The sequence below is a fragment of the Pseudorca crassidens genome, chromosome 9 (assembly GCF_039906515.1).
Source record: "Pseudorca crassidens isolate mPseCra1 chromosome 9, mPseCra1.hap1, whole genome shotgun sequence".
In the NCBI taxonomy this organism is placed as follows: Eukaryota; Metazoa; Chordata; class Mammalia; order Artiodactyla; family Delphinidae; genus Pseudorca; species Pseudorca crassidens.
Genome location: NC_090304.1, coordinates 85,854,295 through 85,877,607, shown reverse-complemented (window position 1 = coordinate 85,877,607; position 23,313 = coordinate 85,854,295). Strand labels below are relative to the sequence as shown.

Sequence of the window (23,313 nt, the reverse complement as noted above, 5' to 3'; positions counted from 1 at the left end):
TTTCATTAGATTTTCACCTTACACACCAAATTCTGAACCTAATCTCTGTGAAAACTTTGTACTGTATTTATGCAAAATTCACTTTTTCAGAAACTGGACAAAAAAGCCTGAAACTCTAAAGACTGAAGTTACTGATTTTTTAAAAAACAAAAATATGTGGAATGCAAACTTCAAATTTAGAATATTAGGATCTTTGTCATTTCCAGTATATATTTTTTAGACTCTAGAAATGTCGACCAGATCACTCTCTAGGCACCCCCAAAAAAGAACATTCATTTGGTTTGTCACAGGGTAATCAAGAAAAACTACTAGATTATTTAGAGTGAGATGAACCATACTGGTCTGGTCCTGTGTAGCAGGCTTCTCAGTTCACACTGCATTGTAAATTGCTGTATACCCAGCACCATGCTTGGCGCACAGAACACTCAAATATTTAAATAAAATGAATGAGTCTTAGCATACATTTTCTTTAAGATTTATTTTAAAACAGGTAACAGTGTAATAAAGAAATACATTCAATAGTACTAAAAAAAATCTACATGAAATATATAATTTCATTAAGGTACAACCAAAATATTTGAAGTGGCACATATCTCCATATTTCAAGCCAGTACACTAGCTTTCTATGTATTTAAACACTAGCCTACTTTAATCTTTAAGAAGATCAAAGGTTTTCCTCTTTGCTTTTATTTGCTTTAGGCCATATTTAAATTTTTAGCATTTCTAAGTGCATATATTTTAAGTATATACTATCATGGCCATGGATTTATTTACCTACTAATTAGGTGGTATGATCAGCACAGAGAATAGTGGAACGAATAGTATCTCCCTTAATCTGAACACAACTGTTCAAACAGTCTGTAATTTATCTGCTTTTCTAGTAGCTTCTCTCCTTGGTTTCCACTGACCTTATGAGCAACTGACTGGTAAAGCCTAGATTCTTTTCACTTGAAAGATTTCCAAGTTAGAGATTGTCCATATTAAACTTGTACCTTCAACATATTATATTTTGCCCTTGGACAAGTTATTTTATTTTTCCAAATTTCACTTTCCCCACCTGTAAACTGGAATAACATCACTAATCTTGCAAAAGACACTGCATATAATGTATGTCAGGTACTCAGCATACAACAAATATTTTATCATAAATATTTTAAAAATCTAAACATTCCTCATTTGTTCCCAGATTTCTATCTTATTCATTTCCAGACATTGTTCCATCTTGTCATAATCTTTAGAATCTGAATAGGACAGGAGCTTTACAGCACACCATTCAATGCTGAAGAGTAGATTAATGATGTTATTCAAAGCTCTTTGAATAACATACATCAACTAGCAAGAATTAGCTACAAATTCACTTACCTATACTATCATCTAGCTGATAATTTCTTATTCCACCCATGAAGATTTCAAGGCTTTCTTAAATAAAGACATTCTAAGTTTGCTACATTCCCTTGATTCACTTTGGTAATAAAAATAGGTTTCCTATTCATTCATCCTATTCATTCATCAAGGTTCAATCACCCATTTCTTAATCTCTGCAGCTGAGATGAACAATTTCCTAAGGATGGAGGAAGGATTATATTCACCAATAGACAAGTCAATAGTTTTATTTGTTTATCTAATGACACTATGGGGACAGAAGAGTTCCATTTCTAGCTATATATCAAACTTGATACCTAAACCCTTTCCTTCCAACAATACACACAGAAATGCTAGGTAAGGTATAAGAAATATTTTTTAAACACATAGCAGAAGTTGTAAGAAAGGGGAAATCCTTATGGCCAAAAATTTTCAGTTTCAGAAGGAAACTAAAAACCAGAGAGGTAGATGTGTGAGCTGATATTCTAGCTATCCTGGCAAACTTGCCAATCTCATTAACCTATGAATTTCAGCTATAACATTTGTAAGAGGACTTTAAAAAGGCAGTGGGTAGTAATTAAATGCACCTCCCCTCATGTCCATAAGGTTGGGACACATTCAGGCTTACACTCTCAGTGAAAGGGGGGTCATCGGTAAAACATTCTGCTGACTAGCACAGGGAGATAATGTGGAAGAATGTCTGTCTTGGCCTGGGAGTCTTCTCTCAGTAAATTTATAGTACTCTTCAGGTCAGGAAACCCTGAAGCCAAGAAATTAAAGAAAGAGTGGTCCTCTGTCAGTGATAGCCCTGGAACTATGACATAACCAGACATAAAACTTTTCTGGAAGGAATTATTCTTAGCCCAGGTCACTCAAGATTCCCATGAGAAGGTCCTACTGAAAATAAGCTCACCTTCTAAAGTCACAAAATACATGGATAAACAGCCCACCAATTACAAAAACCAACATATACAAACAACAGAAACTTAAAGTTAAAAAAAAAACCCCAACTAGACATCATGAAACAAATAATAGGCAAATCTTAAGAATGATACATACCTAGAAATGGAAAACAATTTTTGAAAGGAGAAACCCAATGAATAGTTTAAAAAGGAGATTACATAGAGACAAGAGAATTCATGAACTAGAAGACAGATATGAAGGCATCATAGAAAGATAAAGTACTGGAAACACAGAGGGCTTAAAAGATAAAGAGAACAGAATGAGAAGGTCTAATATACATTTCTAAAAAATAGTAACCATACTGTGTCTGTGAAATTTGTTCTCCATATCATAACACCTTCATTACTGAGTAACACTGAGTGATCTTACTACTGAAAATCCAAACATATTTACCATGGTATACAGATGGTTACAATTTTAAAGTTATTTTCTTCCTTTTATATATTAATATTTTATCATTCATATATAATATCCAGGAAACAAGTTTTAATTAAAGCTATATCAAAACTAGCAGTATATTTATTTGTTCTAACTCCTACTAAAGAAAAATCTGCCAGCGCTGCTGCTATACTCATGCTGCTTGCATTTTCAGCTAAAGCAAAAGTCAGTGATTCTACTGAAAATGATACAAGTATGCACTTGAGAAGAAAAAATAAACATTTACCTTAGAAGTAGAGCATGACTGACTGACCATTTCTAAAGTGTGAGAAAACTGTTCCTTGAGACTATCAAAGCATCTTTAGGTAAATGAAGCAAGCATTAAACGTTTTTTAAAAAACACATTAGTTTACTTAGTTCAATATTAATACCTATTTGAAGTATGTGGGTGGGTTAAAAATGAAGGCCAAAATACAATTTCTAAAGGCTGAATTCAAAGGCAATCACATGTTTAATATCACACCCAAGCTTTCCAGCCTGGGAAAAGTCGGCTGAGATTTTTGGGGTCCATGGCCTGTTGTATGAGCAAATTCACCTGTCCACCAACACTGAGCACGGTTCCTTCCTCCACTCCTTTTAGTTTCTCTTGCAGTCTCATCAAGACACGTTCAGCTACTTTGTTGAAACTGTGGTCAATATCACTAATGAAAAAAACACAAAGGTTAATGAAGTGGAACAGTTTAAAGGGCCTTGGGAATAGGAGAATCTGAACAATTGACAACAGATCCTTCCCCAAAAACTGCTCACCTGAGATTTCGTTTGCATTCCTGGTCATCTGCATTTGGAGTGGAGTGGAGCTCACTTTCATCCTCTGGCCTCTGCTGTAAATACAGAGCTTTCAAAGGATTCATTGTCCAGTCAAAGAGAGGATCATACAGGAGGACCTAGATAGAGAGGACATATGTATTAGAAGAACAATGTGTATTTTGATGATGTATTTAGAAACAGTAGAACCAGTATTATAAAAATAATACAGGCCAGTCACATGGTAGTTGACTGGGATGGAGGGGCAAACTTATCACACGTGCTTCATGTTTCCTTGTGGAGGAAACTATACTAACATGATGTTCTCGGATTTTTCTCCCATCTGCATTCATTCTTTCTCCATTTTGGGGGCTGTGACATCCTTTGACCCATGTTTCCTGATTGGGTGAAACTAATCAATTAAAAGCAGACAAGCACTAGTTACTCTTTCCTTCTCCCTCTCCTCTTGATCAGTTTTTCGGTAAGAACATTTGCCAAAGCCCCAACTCTCTGCAGGCCCCAACTCTCTGCAGGCCCCAACTCTCCCTCAGGTGAGCTGTACCAAGGGATATATTAGATTGTGGGAGCTGGACAGCAGTAGCAAGCCTATTTGGACCTTACTCCTAAGCCATATTCTCCAACAGCTGTATCAGTAATAAACCTGACATTTTGATCTCTATGGCTTCTTAAGGCTCTTTCTTTTCCACTCAATTAGTTCCAAATTTGGGTGGAGAAAAAAAGGTATAATTTATTGAAAACTCCTCAAAACCCAAGGTCTAGTGCTATGGTTGGCATCTTGAAATCTACATATGGAGTAGAATCTGAATACTAAAATAACTGGCATGGCCAGAGCAAGTGATTCTAAGTCTTAATTTTAGTAAGTGAGGTCACAGGGATCTTTTTTTTTTTTTTTTGCGGTACGCGGGCCTCTCACTGCCGTGGCCCCTCCCGCTACGGAGCACAGGCTCCGGACGTGCAGGCTCAGCGGCCCTGACCCACGGGCCCAGCCGCTCCGCGGCACGCGGGACCCTCCGGGACCGGGGCACAAACCCGTGTCCCCTGCATCGGCAGGCGGACTCCCAACCACTGCGCCACCAGGGAAGCCCGGTCACAGGGATTTTTGACCTCGGCAATACAGAACAGCTAACTGCCCCTGGTGTTTATAAGCACATAATTTTTTTTAAATAGGCCTCAGCAAATGCTTACCATACAAGTCTTAATAATAAATGAAGACTCAACTCCAGGAATGCCTGATTTTGCAGGATATTCCAGCATTACAAAGTTGGAATACTTTCTTGCTGCTGCCTTTTTTGTGTTTCTAGGTAGGTCTGCAGTCTGATACTATAAAATGCCCTTAGCATTACACGTTTAATTCCAGGACAAATACTAGATCAGCAGTACCAAAAACTGGTCATCTGTTTATGCTGTTCTGAGCATCCTCCAGGACTATTAAAAAGTACAGAGGGACTGACTCTGAATATATGTGGTTTGTCCATAAATTTAAGGGTTTCTATGGGACTTCAAATTGGGCACTGACATGGGTTTAGACTTCAGGGATCCAAACCAGTTTCACTCCCCAAAGGGACATATATTTTATTAACCAACTAATGAAAAGAAATAGGGGCCTCTATTATAAACAGACTATATGGTCTTCTTTGGTTGAAACAGAGAAACAACACAATTGAATTATTTCAAACCCAAGGGCTTGTGTTAGGAATCATATTTGCAAATTCTGGAATCAAGGAGGAACTGGAGTAATTAAAAAAATATACTTTAGGTTTATTATCAGAACAGGACTGGTTGAACAAAAAACAAGAAAGGAATATAGATTAAGTTAAAGCAGGGTTTCTCAATCTTGGCACTACTGACATTTTTTAGCTGGATATTTCTTTGGTGTGAGGGCTGTGTGTATAGGATGTTTTGTGGCATCTCTTGCCTCTACCCACTAGATGTGAATAGTACCTTCACATCTCCCCCAGCCCCAATTATGACAATCAAAAATGTCTCCAGACATTGCCAACTGTCCTTTAGAGAGCAAAACTGCACTTGGCTAAGAACCATTGAGTTAAAAGGAGAGATTACCTTAGTAGAATGGATAAAATCTTAGAAGACAGGATGGTCTACTATGAAAAAGAAAATGAGATCTTGAAGGCCAGTAGAGACAAATGTACTGAGAAGGAAAGGGAAATGCAGCCAAGTCACAGTGTTCTTAAAGAGGGTTAGGAAGCGAGAAGTTTTAATTGTTATTATATCAGAAACAGTGACTGTGGCTCAATGAAATCTAACAGAGCAAACGTAATGACTACAAAAAAGGAGACTGAAATGACATTCCAGAGGATTGGGATCCAACAAAACTCCTGAGAAGTACCCTGCTAAAGCTGAAGGCACAAAGTCCACAGTGAGGTCAGCTGGGAAGGTTGGGACAACCACACTAAATTATTTCAGGAAATTCAGACAGATTTACAGAGGGAAGATTAAGCAAATCAGTGTAAAACACACAAAGCTTATAAAAGCTTATAAGTGACACCATTATTGCAGGTGGAGATGCAGTGGCCTGAAACTCCCCAACAGTTTCCATCTTACTCAGTAAAGTCTAAAATCCTCACACTAAGTTAGAAACCCCTAAATAATCTGCCCACTATGACCTCTCTAACTTTATCTCCTACCACTCTTTAAAGAATGAGGCTCACGAGCAATTTGGCATTCAACTAATAAAAGTTCTGAAGCCTTGAACGAACTACCCTCTTCTAGCAAGTGTTAACTCAGGACATTGGTACTGAAGGAACCCCCACATCTACCCAGACACAAAAATCCTTTTGACTGAGACTGAACAGAGTAAAATACTGGGGAATACATTAAACTTCTTTGGATCTTAAATTAATTTGAAAAGTCTGGATTTTTTGGTCTTAAATGCAAAAAAAGCAAGATAATTTGATTTTAGACCTTGATTTCTGCATTACTGAGGCATCCATGTTATCATTTATTCTTGCTGCAGCACCAATGGCAAACAAATGACAATATGTATATGGGGAAAAGGGAAAGCTTTTCCAGCCTTGGGAACAGCAAGTTGATAAAGAGTTAACTTTATCAACACACTATTGGGACCCATTTTAACTCTCTTTGTACCAAAAATCCATATCGCCACCAGCAGTCCAAAGGGGCCATAAAGAGGACTTTGGTTCATAAAGGTAGTAGACACAGGACCACCCTAATAGACTATAAATTTCACCCTCCTTGGGATATAGTTCCACCTTGTTGATCACAGGCTTAATGGTTAATGCCAATGAAGCTTTTAAAAAATACAAATGTTCTTGCCTCATCCCTAGAAGTTTAGTTCAAATTTGGTCAACATCAATGTTGTTTAAAAGCAATACAGGTCGGGCTTCCCTGGTGGCGCAGTGGCTGAGAGTTCGCCTGCCGATGCAGGGGACACGGGTTCATGCCCTGGTCCAGGAGGATCCCACATGCCGCGGAGCGGCTGGGCCCGTGAGCCATGGCTGCTAAGCCTGCGTGTCCGGAGCCTGTGCTCCGCAATGGGAGAGGCCATGGCAGTGAGAGGCCTGCGTACTGCAAAAAAAAAAAAAAAAAAAAAAAAAAAAAATACAGGTGATAGTAAAGTGCAGCCAGGTCCAGCACCACCAGTTAAAGGAACAAAAAGCTGAAAGAATGTAAGGGAGGCATGCTTCAACTCTACTTCCAAGCTTCCCTGTGGAGGACACTCTCCTGATCTCTTGCCCCACATACCCTTTACTAGGATAGAGAATGACTGCCTTGGGTACCCAATTCTCACTTGGGTAGAATTAACGTCATAAGCACTGGAAATTTGCTGGACTTCCTTCCCTTTCTGCCCTGATCAACATGAGGCAGTGATCTTGATGGAGTGTTTATGCCCTGTAGGCCCAAACCCCACTCAGTGGGCTATTCCCAGGTTAAGACAGCAAAGAGGCACTGAGGTGGCACCAGCAGCAAGCCAGTTTGGCCCTCACTGCTCAGTCATGTTCCTACAGTAACAATGTTGACACTTTGATCTCCATCTGTCTCACTACATGGTTCTGAACCTGGGCATGGGAAAAGGAGATACAACTTATTGATTTTTCTTCAAACTCCAAAGGAAACCATTCTGAAAATAATACCATACAAGGTACCTAAGATGTCAAAATGCTGATGTATGTATTAAAGACTTATAGTTATAGTTATATAGTTATAGTTATATAGTTATAGTTATATAACTATATAACTATAACTATAGTTATAGTTATATAGTTATAGTTATAGTTATAGTTATATAGTTATAGTTATATAGTTATAGTTATAGTTATATAGTTATAGTTATAGTTATAGTTATAGTTACTTATAGTGCTGTAACATTCCAAGAAACTTGAGGGGGCTGAAGGCCTCAAGTTTCTAAGCCACTATTTACTCTCCTGCTGCCCAGCATCATCCCACCTCATTAAAACAAAGCACTGATCTTCCAATCAGTGCCTTCCTAACAAGATACACAGTCTATCGGGCAGAGAAATAAAGATTTCCTTATAATATACTTTACCTCTACAATGGTTAACAGGGTTTCCTGAGAGTTTCTCATAACCTCCATGGTTTTCTCACAGCATCTACAAACACATTATAAATATGAATCTTATTATACACCAACGTTTTCAACATATCTTTACCTCCTATATACTCATGTTTAGTATGCTGAGACTATTCTTGTTAATAATTCCCAAATTAATATCTCAAAGAGCATAGTACTTGGCAGAGTGGGTTTTCAGTAGATGTTTCTAAAATGAATACAAATATATTTGTGAATATGAACTTAGCATTTATAAGAATAACACAATACTACTATGAAACATTTCTTTCAGTTGATTATTATGGTAATTACAGTTTACTTTGACTAGAATCTGCCCTGTTAAAAGATGAGTATGTAGACTTAAAAAAGAAAGAAAGTTGAGTATGTAGGCCTATGCTGGGAAAACTACAGGGAACTGCAAAGTTCTTTTAGCAGAAATTGGTACCAGATCATAAGCTCCTTTAAGATAATTTATATACCCAAGAATGAGCACACAAGAGAAGTTCTGATCAGTAAACAAAGAGTTAGCGAGGACAAAGGTGTGAAAATTAAAGGCGGGCTGCTTCCAGAGGCAGTAAGGGAGGACAGTATGTGTGTCATATTGGGTGAGGTCCCAGGTGGTCTGAAGGAAGGGGAAATAATTACTGCTTTTACCCAAGGTCTTTTCCTTAGTACTGGTAAAGCACTGGAATGTATAATAATTCTAGTAAGGGTGAACTCTATAATCTATAGAAATCAATAATCCAAATAATTTCAACACCAAAAATCATCTGCCTTACCTTACCCTATTTGACTTACCTTCTGAAGACACCTTCTACACCAGTAATGCCCATCCCATCCACAATATCTCTGGTGAGTCTAAAGGGAACTGTTTCAGGAGTAGGAAGGATTTTACCCTGTTCAAAAGCAACTCCTGAAGTAAAAAATACAGTGAGGTTAGGAGGTCCCATAGCTAATTTACTTTCCTCAACTGGTATGTGAACTTTGCAGAGGCACTAAATAATTTGTCACCAATATTCAATCAGTACTAAAACACACAGTCATTTATTCTGTTTCTGCTCTGCCTGCCTTCTTCATCTCCAGCATTCTCGAGGAGATCCACCTCCAATTTTAAAAAATCAAGTTAAAAAAATTATTTATTGATGTAATTAGAGAATTCTATGTTAAAGGGTGACTTTTAAATATGAGGTAGTGAAGGGTAGAATTTAAAATGCAGAAGATATATATATATATATATATGTGTGTGTGTGTGTGTGTGTGTATCGATATCTATATCTATATCTGTATCTATATCTATATCTTTTATCCACTTTTCCCCAATGGCAACATCTTGCAAAACTACAGTACAATATCATAACCAGGATGTTGACACTGATACAATCAAGATATAGAATATTTCCATCAACACAAGGATCCCTCATGCTATATTAGCCACACCTACTTACTCCCAAGGCCTACCCCTACCCCCTGCTCTTCCAGTAATAACTAATCTGTTTTCCATTTTTATAATTTTGTAATTTCAAGTATATCAATGGAGTCAAACAGTATGTAGAGGATTAGCTTTTTTCACTCAACATAGTTCTCTAGAGAATCATCCAAAAAATGGAAAATAAAATTTTCACCTGGTTCTCTTTTATATCTCCTATTTCTATGTTGAAACTATTTCTGTGCTGAGACTTAGCACCTTTTCACTTGTTTCAAACATGTTTGTAATTGCTTCTTGAAGTATTTTTATGATGGCTGCTTTAAAATCTTTGTCAGATAATTCTAACATCTTTGTCACCTCAGTGCTGACGTCTATTGTTTTTCATTCAAACTGCAATTTTCCTGACAAATGATTTTCAATTGAAATTTTGACCTTTTTAAATATTACATTATGAGACTCTGGATCTTATCTACACTTCTATTTTTGCTGGCTTTGGGAGTAACCACCTTATTTACTGCTAAGTCGTGGTAGAAGACCAGGTTCCCCACTTGGCCTCCTCTGACATCCAAGAGGAAAGGGGGCTCCTTGCTACAGATTGGTGACACGGGAAGTCCAGGCTCCCCACATGGTTTCCACTGACACCATGGGTGAGCTGAAGGAAAAACAAGGTTTGGCATAAGTGATACAGTGAGATAGTCTAATGTTGTTATTGGAGTCCCAGAAAGAGAGGGAAGAATCTGGATTGGTCGTATGACACTACTCTAAGAGAATATAGCAGAAGTGACACTGTGCCAGTTGCAAGCTAACCCTTAACTTCTACTTCCTTCCTCTCGGAGCTCTGAGATGCTTTGTAAGAAGTTCAGGTTACTCTGCTAGACAGAGAGGCCACATGGAGGAGCAATGAAGCATCAAATGTGTAAGAAGCCATCTTGGACACTGGCCCAGTTGAATCCTAAGGTAAATTCAGCCCCAGGTGCTGACTACAGCTGTGTGAAAGATCATAAGTGAGAATTTTCCAGCTGAGACCAGTCAACGCATAGACTATAAGATATAGTAATAGTGGGTTTAAGCTACTAAATTTGGGGTGGTTTCGTATGCAGCAACAGATAATCAAAGAGATACACAGAAAAGTGTACAAATCATCAAAGTCATTCAAGTGTGTGGCTAATTGAGATTTTTAAAATGAACAAACCCATGTAACCAGCATTCCAGAAGCCCCGCCTCATCTCTCTATGAATCACGAAACACCTCTTCAAAGGCTTACCACTATCCTGACTTCCAACACTATAGATTAATTTTATCAGTTTTATATTTTACATAAATGGAATTATACAGTATATATTCTATTGTATCTAGATTCTTTCACTTAAGATTGTATTTGTGAGTCTTCCATGTTGAGTGTGGCTATAGTTCATTCAATCTCATTGTTATATAGTACTTCATTTTATGAATACAATAAAATTCATTCATCCATTCTCCCATCCAAGTACTCACCAGGCCTGACACTGCTTAGCTTCCAAGATCTAACAAGATCAGGTGCGTTCAGGGTGGTATGGCTGTAGACTGTTCATCCATTCTATTTGTGATGGGGGTTGGGGCTGTTTCTAATTTGGGGCTATTATGAATAGTACTACTATGAACATTCTTATACACATGCGTGCATTTTTACTGCAGTGGAATTGCTGGGTCACAATTCCCAGCTTTAGCAGATAATGCCAAACAGTATTCCAAACTGGTTATACCAATTTACCTTTCTCATTTATAGATGTGTTTAGCATGGCCTGGACATCGGTTGGCATACTCCTATCTCTACTTTGCAGCTTCCATTGCACTGCCCTTTTGTTCTCATGCAAAATTTCACTCCTCTACTGAGTTCCCACATTCTGGCTCTAACAACTCCACTCATCCTCATATTTATTATAACCCAACATCTAAGATTTCCTATCAAATTCATTGAATGTTGGTGTGGACCTAGCTCACAATCTTCCTCTCTGTCCTAACTCTGGAATTCATTCTGGGGAAAACCATATAATATTCTTGATCTTCTCTGTTCTAATGAAATTCAATTTACTCTCTCTTAGCAAACCACTTAGCAAAAACTTATACTATAGAACTTATAATCTCCTAAAACTGTACTTTCTAAGAAATCTTAAATTCTACATTTTACTTAAAACCTCTTCTCCTTCTACCCCTTTATTCGTGTTAAATAATCTTCAAACTCACTGAGATTTCTAGTCTTTTAGTCTCTCTTCCTTCCCTACTCAGCTCAGGGTATAGCCTGCAAAGTTGATTACTCTCACTAGTAACTCAAATCTTCTTGGCCCCTTGTTCCTCCACACTTACCACTTCAAACTAGAACTTAAATTCCAGGGATGCTGAGGGTGCTTGGAAGAAACCATATGATGACACTACAAATTTGGGATTATCACCCTAAAATGCCCCTTAAAATTCTTGGCATGTCTTTTTTATTTATGCCTTTCTAGCCAGCCGTTGGTCTCATTTCCATGGTACCCACTTTTAAAATTTTATTGTTCTTTTAAGGCCAATTACCATCCCTCCAATTATTAGCAAATAAACATGCTTTCCAGTTCTCAGAGAAAACAGAATAGCAAATATAATTTCCCTCAAATTCTTTCCCCTCTAGCTGAAGACTTTCCTATTAGCACTCATCCTTTCTTCTCTTGGAGGAAAAGCTAACACGCTTCCAGTGTAAAGCCAACGCTACACCTTCACATACTTCATGATTTCCCTTGCTATTTCAATTATCTTTGTCTCTCTCCTATAAGTATCTCCCATCTTAAGAAAGCAAATGAACAAGAACAAAAAACCCTCAAAACCAAAAGAAGTGGGGGGAGGGGACCAAATGTGTGTCTCCCATCTCTGCAGCAAATTTCTCTTCATTCTTCCCTTACTTCTAAATTTCTTGAAGAACAGTTCCAGATTCTTAGCCTACACATCCTTAACTTCCATTTAATCCTTGCCTTTTCACAATCTTACTTCCTCCATTCTATCCAAAGTTTACTAAGATTAATTGTTAAATTCAAAGGTCTATTTTCAGCATTCATCTTATTTGACCTTTCTGTATCAGATACTACTGAGCACAGCACTTCTTCCTCCATGAAAATTTATCCTCTCTTGTCTTCCAAGATATCCCTACCTCTACTTTCTATGACTTGTTGGTTATTCCTCATTTTTTTTTTTTCTTTTCTGACTCAGCCTTTTTTTTGGCCTCGCTGTGCAGCTTGTGGGAACTTAGTTCCCCAACCAGGGATTGAACCTGGGCCCTCAGCAATGAAAGTGCCGAGTCCTAACCACTGGACCACCAGGCAATTCCCAAGACTCAGCCTTTTTAATGCTGAGATTCCTTACAATTCCATCCTTAGTTCTCGTCATCAAGGATGATGTACAAGATTAGAACCTCCTCTAGTCCAATGACTTCAACTAAAATCTATTTGCTGAAAAGTTCTACATCTCTTACTATGTTCAACATCTTTGCTTTCCTATATATTAAACTGTCTACTTGCCCTGGAAATCCCAATAATACCTCAAAACAACATACAAAACTAAACTCATCAGTTTCTTATTCTCTACAAAACCTGCTGTTTTCCTTAGCTAGAAACTTCAGTTATCTTGGAGTTCCCTCTCCCACTATTTCCACATCTAATATCACTGGTGCAAAATTACTACAAAAATGTCCCCCAAATCCAACTCCTGTTTCATACAACTTTAGTCCAAATCATTTCTTTCATTATCTCGTCTAAACTATTATAACATATCCTAATTTGTTTTCCTACTGCACAGATACTGTTCCCCAAATTATCTTTCCAATAATCAAATAAGATTATGTCCTGATTAAATGTATCTTCATTTACTTCCCATTGTTTAACAGATTAAAGTTGAAACTTCTTGGCCTGGCTTTTTATAATCTAGTACCAATCTATACCTCAAGCTACTCAACTACATGCAAACTTCACTCCAGCCACATTTAATGTCTCACCATTCCTAAAACATGCTACAACTTCATTATTCCTCCCTTCATATCTGCTCTATCCTCTCTCTAGATTATCCTTTCTTTCTTTGAGATCTGGCTTAAATGTCACTCATTATCCAAGGCAGAATTAGCTACTCCCTCCAGCATCACTGTGTTTATGCTTTTTTTTAAACAATATTTATTGTTTTGATCTCTCTCTCATACTTGCAATATCCTGGCAGGCAAACAACATTTCTTGATGACCAAATATTTACTGAACAAAGAAACATATATTTTGTTACTTACCTAAATCTATATGTACAAGTTCTGCTGACTGCTCATTTATCAAGATATTCTGTACATGTCTATCACCAAGTCCAAGTATGTAACCAACTAGAAAAAAAAAATCTGAAATTACTGATATCATCTATTTCTATAACACAATTAGCCATAATTTCAACTAATACCACTGACTCTATATAATTTTTAAGTAGCTTAGGCTTTTTTGCCTACTTGAAGGAAATTATGTACATAACCGGCCATTTTCAGTTTAAGTCAAATCTTGCCAGCCATTTTCATTTATACTGCATTTTACAAATCCTAGATGATTTGCTAAAAAAGTTTTCCATTTACTAATAAGCACATATATTAAAATATTAATACTTCAAAATTGAGTGTGGTTAAAATTGAGACCCATTATTTACCAGGGCCAAAGCAGTGCACTATATACACTCAAATATTTATTGAGTATACTTTTAAACTGAGGCGCCTATGGGTAAATTCTTCATTCTTCAGTGAAACTTTCTTCTGCTTGATGAATTATATTTAACACAAATTAGTCAATAATTCATTTCATCAGGTATATATCCAGGAAAAACTACATTTCTGTTTTTAACACAGATGATAACATGTTTTAAAATTGCTTTTAACCTAATGAAACACACTATAAGGTGTTACAAAAAAATAGTGGAAAGGGTGTCAGGATGCCTGGGGTGCATGGCTAGCTCTGTCATTAACTGTCGTTTGTAAACTAAATTAGTTGAATCAGATTAATGATTCTCATTGTAGAAAAAAAGAGGGTTTCATTATTACCTAGAAAATTTTCAAAATATACATGTCCTGCCTGGTGTATTGTACCTAAGTGATGAAAAGAGTGGTCTTTAATTAAAAAACAATAGATCACTGATATTCCTGTTAGTTCTCATACTCTAAGATTTTGTTAACTGCCCTATCTAACTATTCCAATCTCTCAGAAATAAAAAAAGCCAAAATATATATTGTATACAGAATATTTAAATATATATCATTATTCCTATTCCAAAACCAAAATTCTATTAAACAGAATCAATCTTTGGGTGTTAATATCATGGTATTATAGAGGCTGTATGCAAGAACAATAATAATTAAAGAAAATAACTTAAATGGAATTATCACGAGTTTTATTATTTTCCAAAGAAAATCCCAGAAAATAATACATTGAGGGGAAAGAAAATAAACCATATTCACTATTAAGCAATGAAGAAAAATAACCAGTCTTTATTTCCCTACCTGGAAAAAAGAAATTCTCTCCTGCCAAAGCTAAGAGCTACATTTAGAAGCTAAGAATCAGGATGAAAAAGAAACACAATGACCTAATGATGAAGATGGTCTGATTAACAAACACCAACACCACCACCATCCCCCTGTAACTCAGAATGTAGGAAGTGCTGAATCTACTAAAATGTATAAGAAGGTTACCAATAGAAGAAGTAGCAACACTCCGAGTATAAGCCAATCGTTTCTCAAACCAAACAGCTGGATCCAAGAATTTTTCCATGCAGAAGTAGCGGAAAACTGGTTGAAAATTTTGGCAAATCTCCATGAAGGTTTCATATTTCTCTTCAAAAGACTTTTTTTGTACATCCTTTAATAGATAAAATATAAAATTATTTTCTGAATATTCTGTTCAACTAATTTAACTGAAGTCTACTAGGAGTTTCAATAGGAAAATAGTATGATAGAAATAAAGGCAATAAAAAGATGAACAAGATATTATCTCTACCCACAAGAAGCTAAAAGTCTGGTCAGGGAAGCAATTAATAACAAGCTATAATCCCTTTAGGGTTTTCATGTTAATTTTAGGGGAAGGTGGCATACCAACAGTGACTGTTATCTGTTTTAATTCAATTCTAATTTGAATGATTCTGTAAGCTATGTGGAAGTAAACACAAAAATGCCAAAGGTAGCTCCAGATAGTCTTAGGTATATCCCAGCACTAGGGGTGTGATAGGAAACAGGAAAAAGAGAAAGAATGGAAAAATCAATCCCGGATGGATGGCAAAGCAGCTGACACATCTCAGATCTGTCCTTCAACATTTCCTTACTATATAATAATTTCCTGAAGCAAAGCACATCTACTTCAAAAGGCTCAATCCTCATCTATGGACTGATACTTCCAAATCTGTATCTTTGGCTCAGGTATCTTTAATAAGCTCCAGCCTGATGTGCCTCTCCAAATTCCCACTCAACATCTTCACTTGGATCATTTCCAAATCCAAACTAATTCACCTTCTCATCTTTGGCAAAACCCAGCCACTTCCTCTATTCACCAACACGGTAAATAGTTTCTCCACCTACTCCATCATACCAACCAGGAAACTGGGTGCCACTGATACTCTTTTTTCATCAACCCCACTTCTAAACAGCAACCAAATCATCTAAGTTTTGCCTCTTTAATATTTCTTATATGAACTGCCTGTTCTCCATTCCTACTGCTATTACTCTTAGTTCAGACTCCGCCTCATGCCTCTAGTCAGCTTTCTCAAAAATATAACCCTCAAAAATATAAGTGTTGTCAGAGTTTTCTAAAATGCCAATCTGATATTACTATCCTTCTCAAGGGTTCTCTATTGCCTACAGGATAGAGTGAAAATTTCTTAACATTTCATAACATTCCATTTTTTGACTAACGACTACTGCTTCAATCTCATCTATTCCTCCTCAAAACCTAAGCCTATGCTATCTATACCTGCCTGTTCATGCCTCCTTCCTTTTTGTTTGTATGTTCCTCTGCTTGGAAAACCAATTCATTTATAAAACTCAGCTCAAATACCATCTCCTCTATGAAGTCTTTCTTGAATCTGATTCTCTCCACTCCTCCCTGTCCCAGGTAGAACTGATCACGTCCTCCTCTGTGCCTACACAGTACCTTTCCATCACAATCCCTATAGTACTTTACCATACGTTTTAAAAAACATATAACAGAAAGCACAACAAAAGAAAAAGTAAATGGATTTTAGAGTTGGACAGACAAGGTTTAAATCCTTGCTCCACTATTTATTAGCTCATTGACCTGGAGTAAGCAAAATTTTCAGAACTTCTTCTCATCTTAAAAATGGGATAAGTATGATGGTGATTAGTCATATTTGTGAAGTCTCAGCATAGTATCTGGTAGAGAGGACACATTCAATAAATGTCACTGATTGGGTGAATGAATGTCAGACCAGATGGCCAGTGTGATGTGGCAAATGTCTTTGAATGTCTCTATTTCATAATTTTTTTTTTTTTGGTTTTAGTTAGTGTTTTGTTTGTTTTGTTAAGAATTAGCTTACCCCAAACTGGAAGCAAATTTGCATACACTGAATAATGTTAAGTTCTCATAGGACAAGGGTTGACACTTATCATAGTTTAAAAACCTTCCTTTTTCACTCACACACACTTTCATTCTGGTGAGCTTACTTTCTTATACTTACTGTCATTAACAATTACCTGATGAAATTAAAACTTTTTACATTCCATAATATTTGATATCAGTTTTAATAAGCTATTAGATAATCTTGCAATAACTTATATTTTTGAGTGTTACTCACCATCATTTTCTTTTGACACTGATAGGCACTGAAATCCTTTGGCCTGTATCTTTTATGAGCACCACTCTCATTGTTAACAAGAAATTCACCAATAGGGACAGTTCCTGTGCACCATTCAAGAACACCACTTCGCTGAGAAAGGGGAACCACCTGAAGTTACAGATTAAGTATGTTTTGATTATGGAAAGGCATTAAAGAGCATGTGATGATTATTCAACTATCAGAGTCAGTGTGAAGCATTTTTTCAAGTTATACTATTATTTTTCTGTCCATAGGAAGAAAGCAACTGAAAATAAACAAGCTCAAAGAATAAGATTTTCTAGTCTGCTGCATAGACTTCTGAGAACCTGCTCTTCTCTCAATCTCCATGATCCCTGAGAGGTCAATCCTGTTAATTATACTCATCATCTGTGACTGAGCCATACTTAGTTTGTTCCATTTAGCAGAGGAATTAACTTTGCTTTCCTATACTTTTAATGTCAAATTCAAAGAATTTCACTTTGGAAAATATCAAATGTAGTGTCAATTTTAGTATACTTTAATAATTGAAAGTGTATGCATTCTTGCTTCGGAGTCTCGTTAGCTTCACCAAGAGGAAATGTATTCCTAAACATAAAAGCAATTTTACTGGGAAGATTAAAAATTATGACATTTTATAAATATACATAAAATGTAGAAAATAATATAAACAAACACCCTTTTACCTACTAAACAGCTTTATCAAATCTAAGATTATTCATATTTGCTGGGAAAGAGACAAAGCTCTCTTTGTACCCTTCACTGACCTTATGCCCCTCCCTACCAACAAGATGACTGCTAACTTGCTTATCATGTTCCTGTATTTTTGGGTATACAGTATTTTTATTTCAAAGCTATACATACATAAGTAATTGTAAGCTTTAAATAAAGAGTATTTACACTATATGTATGTTTCTGCAATTTGTTTTTTTCTCACTCAACACTGTTTTACCTTAACTGTGTTAGTACATTTAATCCTAAGTCATTCGTTTTAACAACTGTACTTTGTATAAATATGCCACAATTATCCAATTTATACAATCGGAATATTGATTAACATTTACATTATTTCCAGATTTCCCTGAAACACTGTTGCAATTAATTAATCTACTAATGAATATATTTCAGTTTCTCTAGGGTATACACATACCTGGAAATTGAAGAGCTGGGTCGGTCATTCGGGATACGCATCTTCAACTTAGTTAACCATATATTGCCAAGTAACTATACAAAGTAGTTGTACCAATTTATATACCCATTAGCAGAGTTTATTCTATAACCTCCCAATGTATTGTCAGACTTCTATACTTTGTCAATCTAAGAGGTGTATAATAGTATCTCACTGTGGTTTTCATTTGTATTTTCCAGATTCCCAGTAGAGTATAATCTGATAAGACTTATTGGCTATTCAAATGTTTTCTTCTTGTGAACTGGCTGTTTGTATTCTTTACCTTTTTTCTTACCTGCTTGTCTTTTTATTACTAGTCTGTAAGAGCTATTTACATATTCTATATATAAACTTCTTGTTGTTAGTAGTATTATAACAATCCTTTTTATGTTTAATAAATTTTTTAAAATTCATTTTCTCAGCCACCTGTCTTTACAGTATCTTTAATTCTATATTTTTAATTTTAATGTACTCAAATATGTTTTACTGTTTTATATTCTGTGTCTTAACATGAAGGAGGTCTTTCATTAATTTATTAACTGTATTTGTTGAGAGTCTATTATGTGTTACACATGGTGCTAGGGCACTGAGAATAGAGTGGCAACGAGGCAGATGAAGACCATGCCCTCATAAAGCTTCATTCTGGTGTCAGACGTATACACTAATAGACATTTAATGATGCCAGGTAACAAGTATTATAATAGAACAAAACATACATTTAAAAAAGTGAGTAATAGAGACATGGTCAGAGAAGGCGCCTCTGAAGAGGTAACATTAGAGAAAAACCTAAAAGAATAATAATTCATGCAAAGATCTGAGGGAACAGTATTCCAGGCAGAGGGAAGTGAAAAGCCCTGAAGTGAAACAAAATTAGGATATAGGGAATAAGATGCTTCTGTCTTAAGTCACCACTCCCCCCACCTCCTTGCCTGCACACATACCCCTACTCTCTTCTGCCCACTCTGCCCTTCCCCTGAAATGGTCCTCTACAGCTGTGATTCCAGAGCAGGGCTCATGTTTCTCTCATGGGGGCTCTACCCCAGCTTTTACAGTGTCTGGGTCTTGAACCCTTTACGACTGTCCTCTCTAGATGAGTAGGCTCAGGGCCAGCACCCTGTCTCCAAGATGCCAAAATGAGGCTAGTTCTGGATGAGCTAGCTGGTGGGGCTCAGCCTTAGGAACATACTGCTGCTCAGATCCTAAGGCTAATTCCTGGATGTTCACAGGCCCAGGTCCTGGAGGCTGTAGAACAGAAGCCATGCCCTGAAGTTACTGAGAGGGGCCCCTGCAAAAGGCTTGTGCTTTAAAGCCTTTTTCAGGCTTCCTTCTGCTCTGTGTCCACCCACTCTGATTAAGGGGGTGAGTGGAAGGGCTTGCCAAGGATCATGGACACAGGGTAGGCCCTGGTACCATGGGTTTCAGGCTACTTATCAATTTTCTTATAGGAGCACAGTCAGAGGCAGATGAGGCAGGGCAGAGAGGGCTGGTCCCTCCTTTCCTCTCAAACTCCCTCGGATGTTAAATTGTCTCCAGCAGCGGAAGAAGGACAGTGGCTGTGAATCTCACGCTGTGTATCCTTCCTGAGCCTCTGCTCACTCTCAGGGCCAAGAGGCTCCCAAAATGGAGCCCTTTCTTTAGAAGCAGGGCCATAATCTGAGGAGCAGTGCTGGATTACAGGCATTTTAGTAAGCAACCACTAAACAGGTTCTGGCTGCCTGTTAATGCAGTGAGGCCTCCTAATTGGGTACAGTGAAAAACAAGCTAGAAGAACCCTGGCCCAGAAGACTCTGCTTGCTCCAATAAGTCACAGTGACCCTGTGGGTGACGGCCTTGTGTTGAGGGGCCACTGGGAGTTGGTGCCCAAGCCTCTCCCTATTCTGTGCCCTGGTGGCACTGGAGCTTCTTCCTGCCCTCAGCCTGGGCCTTCCCCAGTGGTGTTAAAGATAAGCATTATTCCTCTATCTTTAGCTCTTTTCATTCTCTAAAAATGTACTTAACACTTTGCATTATAATTGTGTGTCTGTTTCCCCTGGTGAGCTCCTTAAGAACTAGGACTATGTTTTATTACTTTTATATCCCCAGCACCTACTAGAGTATCTAACACAACACTAGGTGTGTAAATAAACAATTATTGAACAAATGAATGAACAGATCTCATAGCCTTTCTAACCGATTTTCCTTCCTACTTAAGTAGCTCTAAATGCCTTCCTTCCAGAAAACCCAGCCCTATCTTTGAGCTAGCTGTGACCCCTAATGCTTGATCACATTAACATTCTTGCCTCCTAGTATATTCCATCAAAGATACCTTTTCCAAAATTACTCTCTATTAATATCTAGTTATGGGGAAAAAAATCAAACCCTTGCCTTTTGTTAAGAGACTGATCTAGAAAGGACCAGGTTGGTTTTTTTCTATCTCATTTCAGAATTCAACTGTGATGTTGGTTAATGTAAAAACAGTTGAATTCAAGTTTCAAAAGGCAAATGGCAGTGTTTCCTCAGGTACTAAGATTCCCTGGAATAGCCTAATTCATCTGAGTATCTGAGTATTTTGCCTGGGCGTCACAAAAAATGATTAATGACTATTTTCTCAAATTACCTCAAGGTACATAGCTAGTACCATCCTAGGTACATAGAAATGAAGTTAATTCATTAAATACAGTGAATGCCTTAGGGAATTACAACTTCTCTCCCAGAATCCTGACTGAGAAGGAAGATATATCACAAAGAAGAAAAATTATTTATTGGCATAAGGCATAATGAAGAATTAAGTACGAAGCTTCTTTCTGCACGTAAATATTGTTTATATAAGACTTTGATTTTAAAAAGTGAATCCTCTCATATCTAAGACTTTAGAATAGTTGTTCAATATACTTTCTAAAAATGTAGTTTTGGTAGAGATAAATTAGTCCAGTCACATGAATTCTAGTTATCAGAGGGCTATGTCTCAGCGTCAGCATATACAATAAGAACTTTGTCTTCCTTCATCTCCATGTGATTCTCTCTGATGAAAGGTATCTGGTATGCCTCAATATACAGGTCTCTCCTTTTGAGGTTGTATACTGACATTTGGGTACCAAGAGCTAATTTCAGGAAGTCAATGACCCTTCTTGTTGACACAATGATCACAGGACACCTGAATGCCAGATTGGGAATGACTCCACAGAAGACCTGGACTAGGCAGACTGCTTCCCTACATACACTATAGAACTTCCAGGAACATTAACTGAAATCAAGAACAACTAGCAATATAGTTATAACATAACTTTCACATTCTTGGAGTAATCTCAAAATAACATATATCTATTGGCCCAGTATTATAATTCTAAACAATAAAGTCAAACCTAAACTCTCATATTAAGTGATTATTTTTTAATATTCAGATGTGTAACATTAAATAACTCCACTATTTAATCGGTAAAATAGTTCTCTGTAAAACTCAGATATTTAAAAAGTCATAAAGTAGAAATAGAGTTTAGTCGTTTCTGCCTTCAAAATATTTTAGATTAGGGCGTTCTCTCTCTCATGCTTTATAGCAATGAACTTTGGAAGCTAAACTGTGTTACTTGCTTGGAAACCTGAGTGGCTTTCTGAAAAAAACAGGGGATCTTAGAGCCCAAACTTTTTGCAACACATTGTATCCCAGTTCTTCAGTCATCATCTATGCTATCTAAAAGTCCGCATTTACAGCATAAAAATTTTCTTTCATTCATGTTACTGAATATCTGCCCTCTAAAAACTTCTCAGCAATCGTTAAAGTACCTGCCACATTAAAGTACCTGGACAGTTAACAGCTCATCAACTTTGTCCTATAATTAAGCTAGATCAAATGACAGCAAAGTAATTAGACTGGTGGGTCTAAAAGTACGGTTCCTGAAACACTGCTGCATCAGCATCACTTGATACCTGGCTAGAAATGCATATTTTCAGGCTCCATCCTAGAATTAGAAATTCTAGGGGCTCAGCATCTGTGTTGTTTTTTTTTCTTTTCCCGGTACGTGGGCCTCTCACTGTTGTGGCCTCTCCTGTTGCGGAGCACAGGCTCCGGACGCGCAGGCTCAGCGGCCATGGCTCACGGGCCCAGCCGCTCCGCGGCATGTGGGATCTTCCCGGACCGGGGCACGAACCCGTGTCCCCTACATTGGCAGGCGGACTCTCAACCACTGCGCCACCAGGGAAGCCCAGCATCTGTGTTCTAACAAACCCTTCCAGGGATTACGATGCCTGCTAAATTTGAACAGCACTGATCTAAACCACACCAAAGAAGTCCTTCTGCAGAATAGATCTCACAGATCTTTTTTAAACTTTTGCTCTTAGCATTCCATAAGAACTTGTTTTTTTGTTAACTGCTAATAGAAAGCATCAATTATATTAGTTAATATCCTACAAAGTTTCACATGACAAATTTCTCACAAACTTGAAGGTATTATGAAAAAGTGTGCTTTTCTTCATGCTTTCCCACCCCTCAACCTCACCCAACTAACAAGTGAGTTTTATATTTCTATTTCTGTAGGCAATTAAGAAGCTCTAAAAAAGTTCAGTTTTCAATTACAATAGCCTGACTCAATCAGAATTTTGGAGGGTAGATCTAATTTCTTTTTCCCTACTCCCCTAACTATTTGGTGTTTTTAGTTTAACAATTATTTTTATAATTTAAAAAAATGTTCATTTAGGGCAATTCAAAATATACTAAAAAGCAGGTATTACCCATAATCTCATCATATCCAGAGTTAATAGCATTTTTAGGCTTATTCAGGAACTTCCTAAAAGTCAAAGCTATATACTGATTTCTTATAAATGTATATATAA

General features: G+C 37.1%; 1 protein-coding gene across 2 annotated transcripts in view; it reads right to left on the bottom strand.

The window, feature by feature from the left end:
- Positions 1-459: 459 nt before the first annotated feature.
- Positions 460-23,313, bottom strand: part of ATM (ATM serine/threonine kinase) — a 140,319-nt gene continuing 117,465 nt past the window's right edge. For both annotated transcript variants that reach the window (XM_067750943.1, XM_067750944.1), the window contains exons 57-63: positions 17,322-17,471; positions 15,211-15,376; positions 13,780-13,866; positions 8,876-8,990; positions 8,054-8,117; positions 3,511-3,647; positions 460-3,404 (exon numbers count right to left, since the gene is read on the bottom strand). In XM_067750943.1, the coding sequence (XP_067607044.1) occupies positions 3,221-3,404; positions 3,511-3,647; positions 8,054-8,117; positions 8,876-8,990; positions 13,780-13,866; positions 15,211-15,376; positions 17,322-17,471 (903 nt within the window). In that variant the 3' untranslated portion in view covers positions 460-3,220. The remainder of the gene's footprint in view (positions 3,405-3,510; positions 3,648-8,053; positions 8,118-8,875; positions 8,991-13,779; positions 13,867-15,210; positions 15,377-17,321; positions 17,472-23,313) is intronic.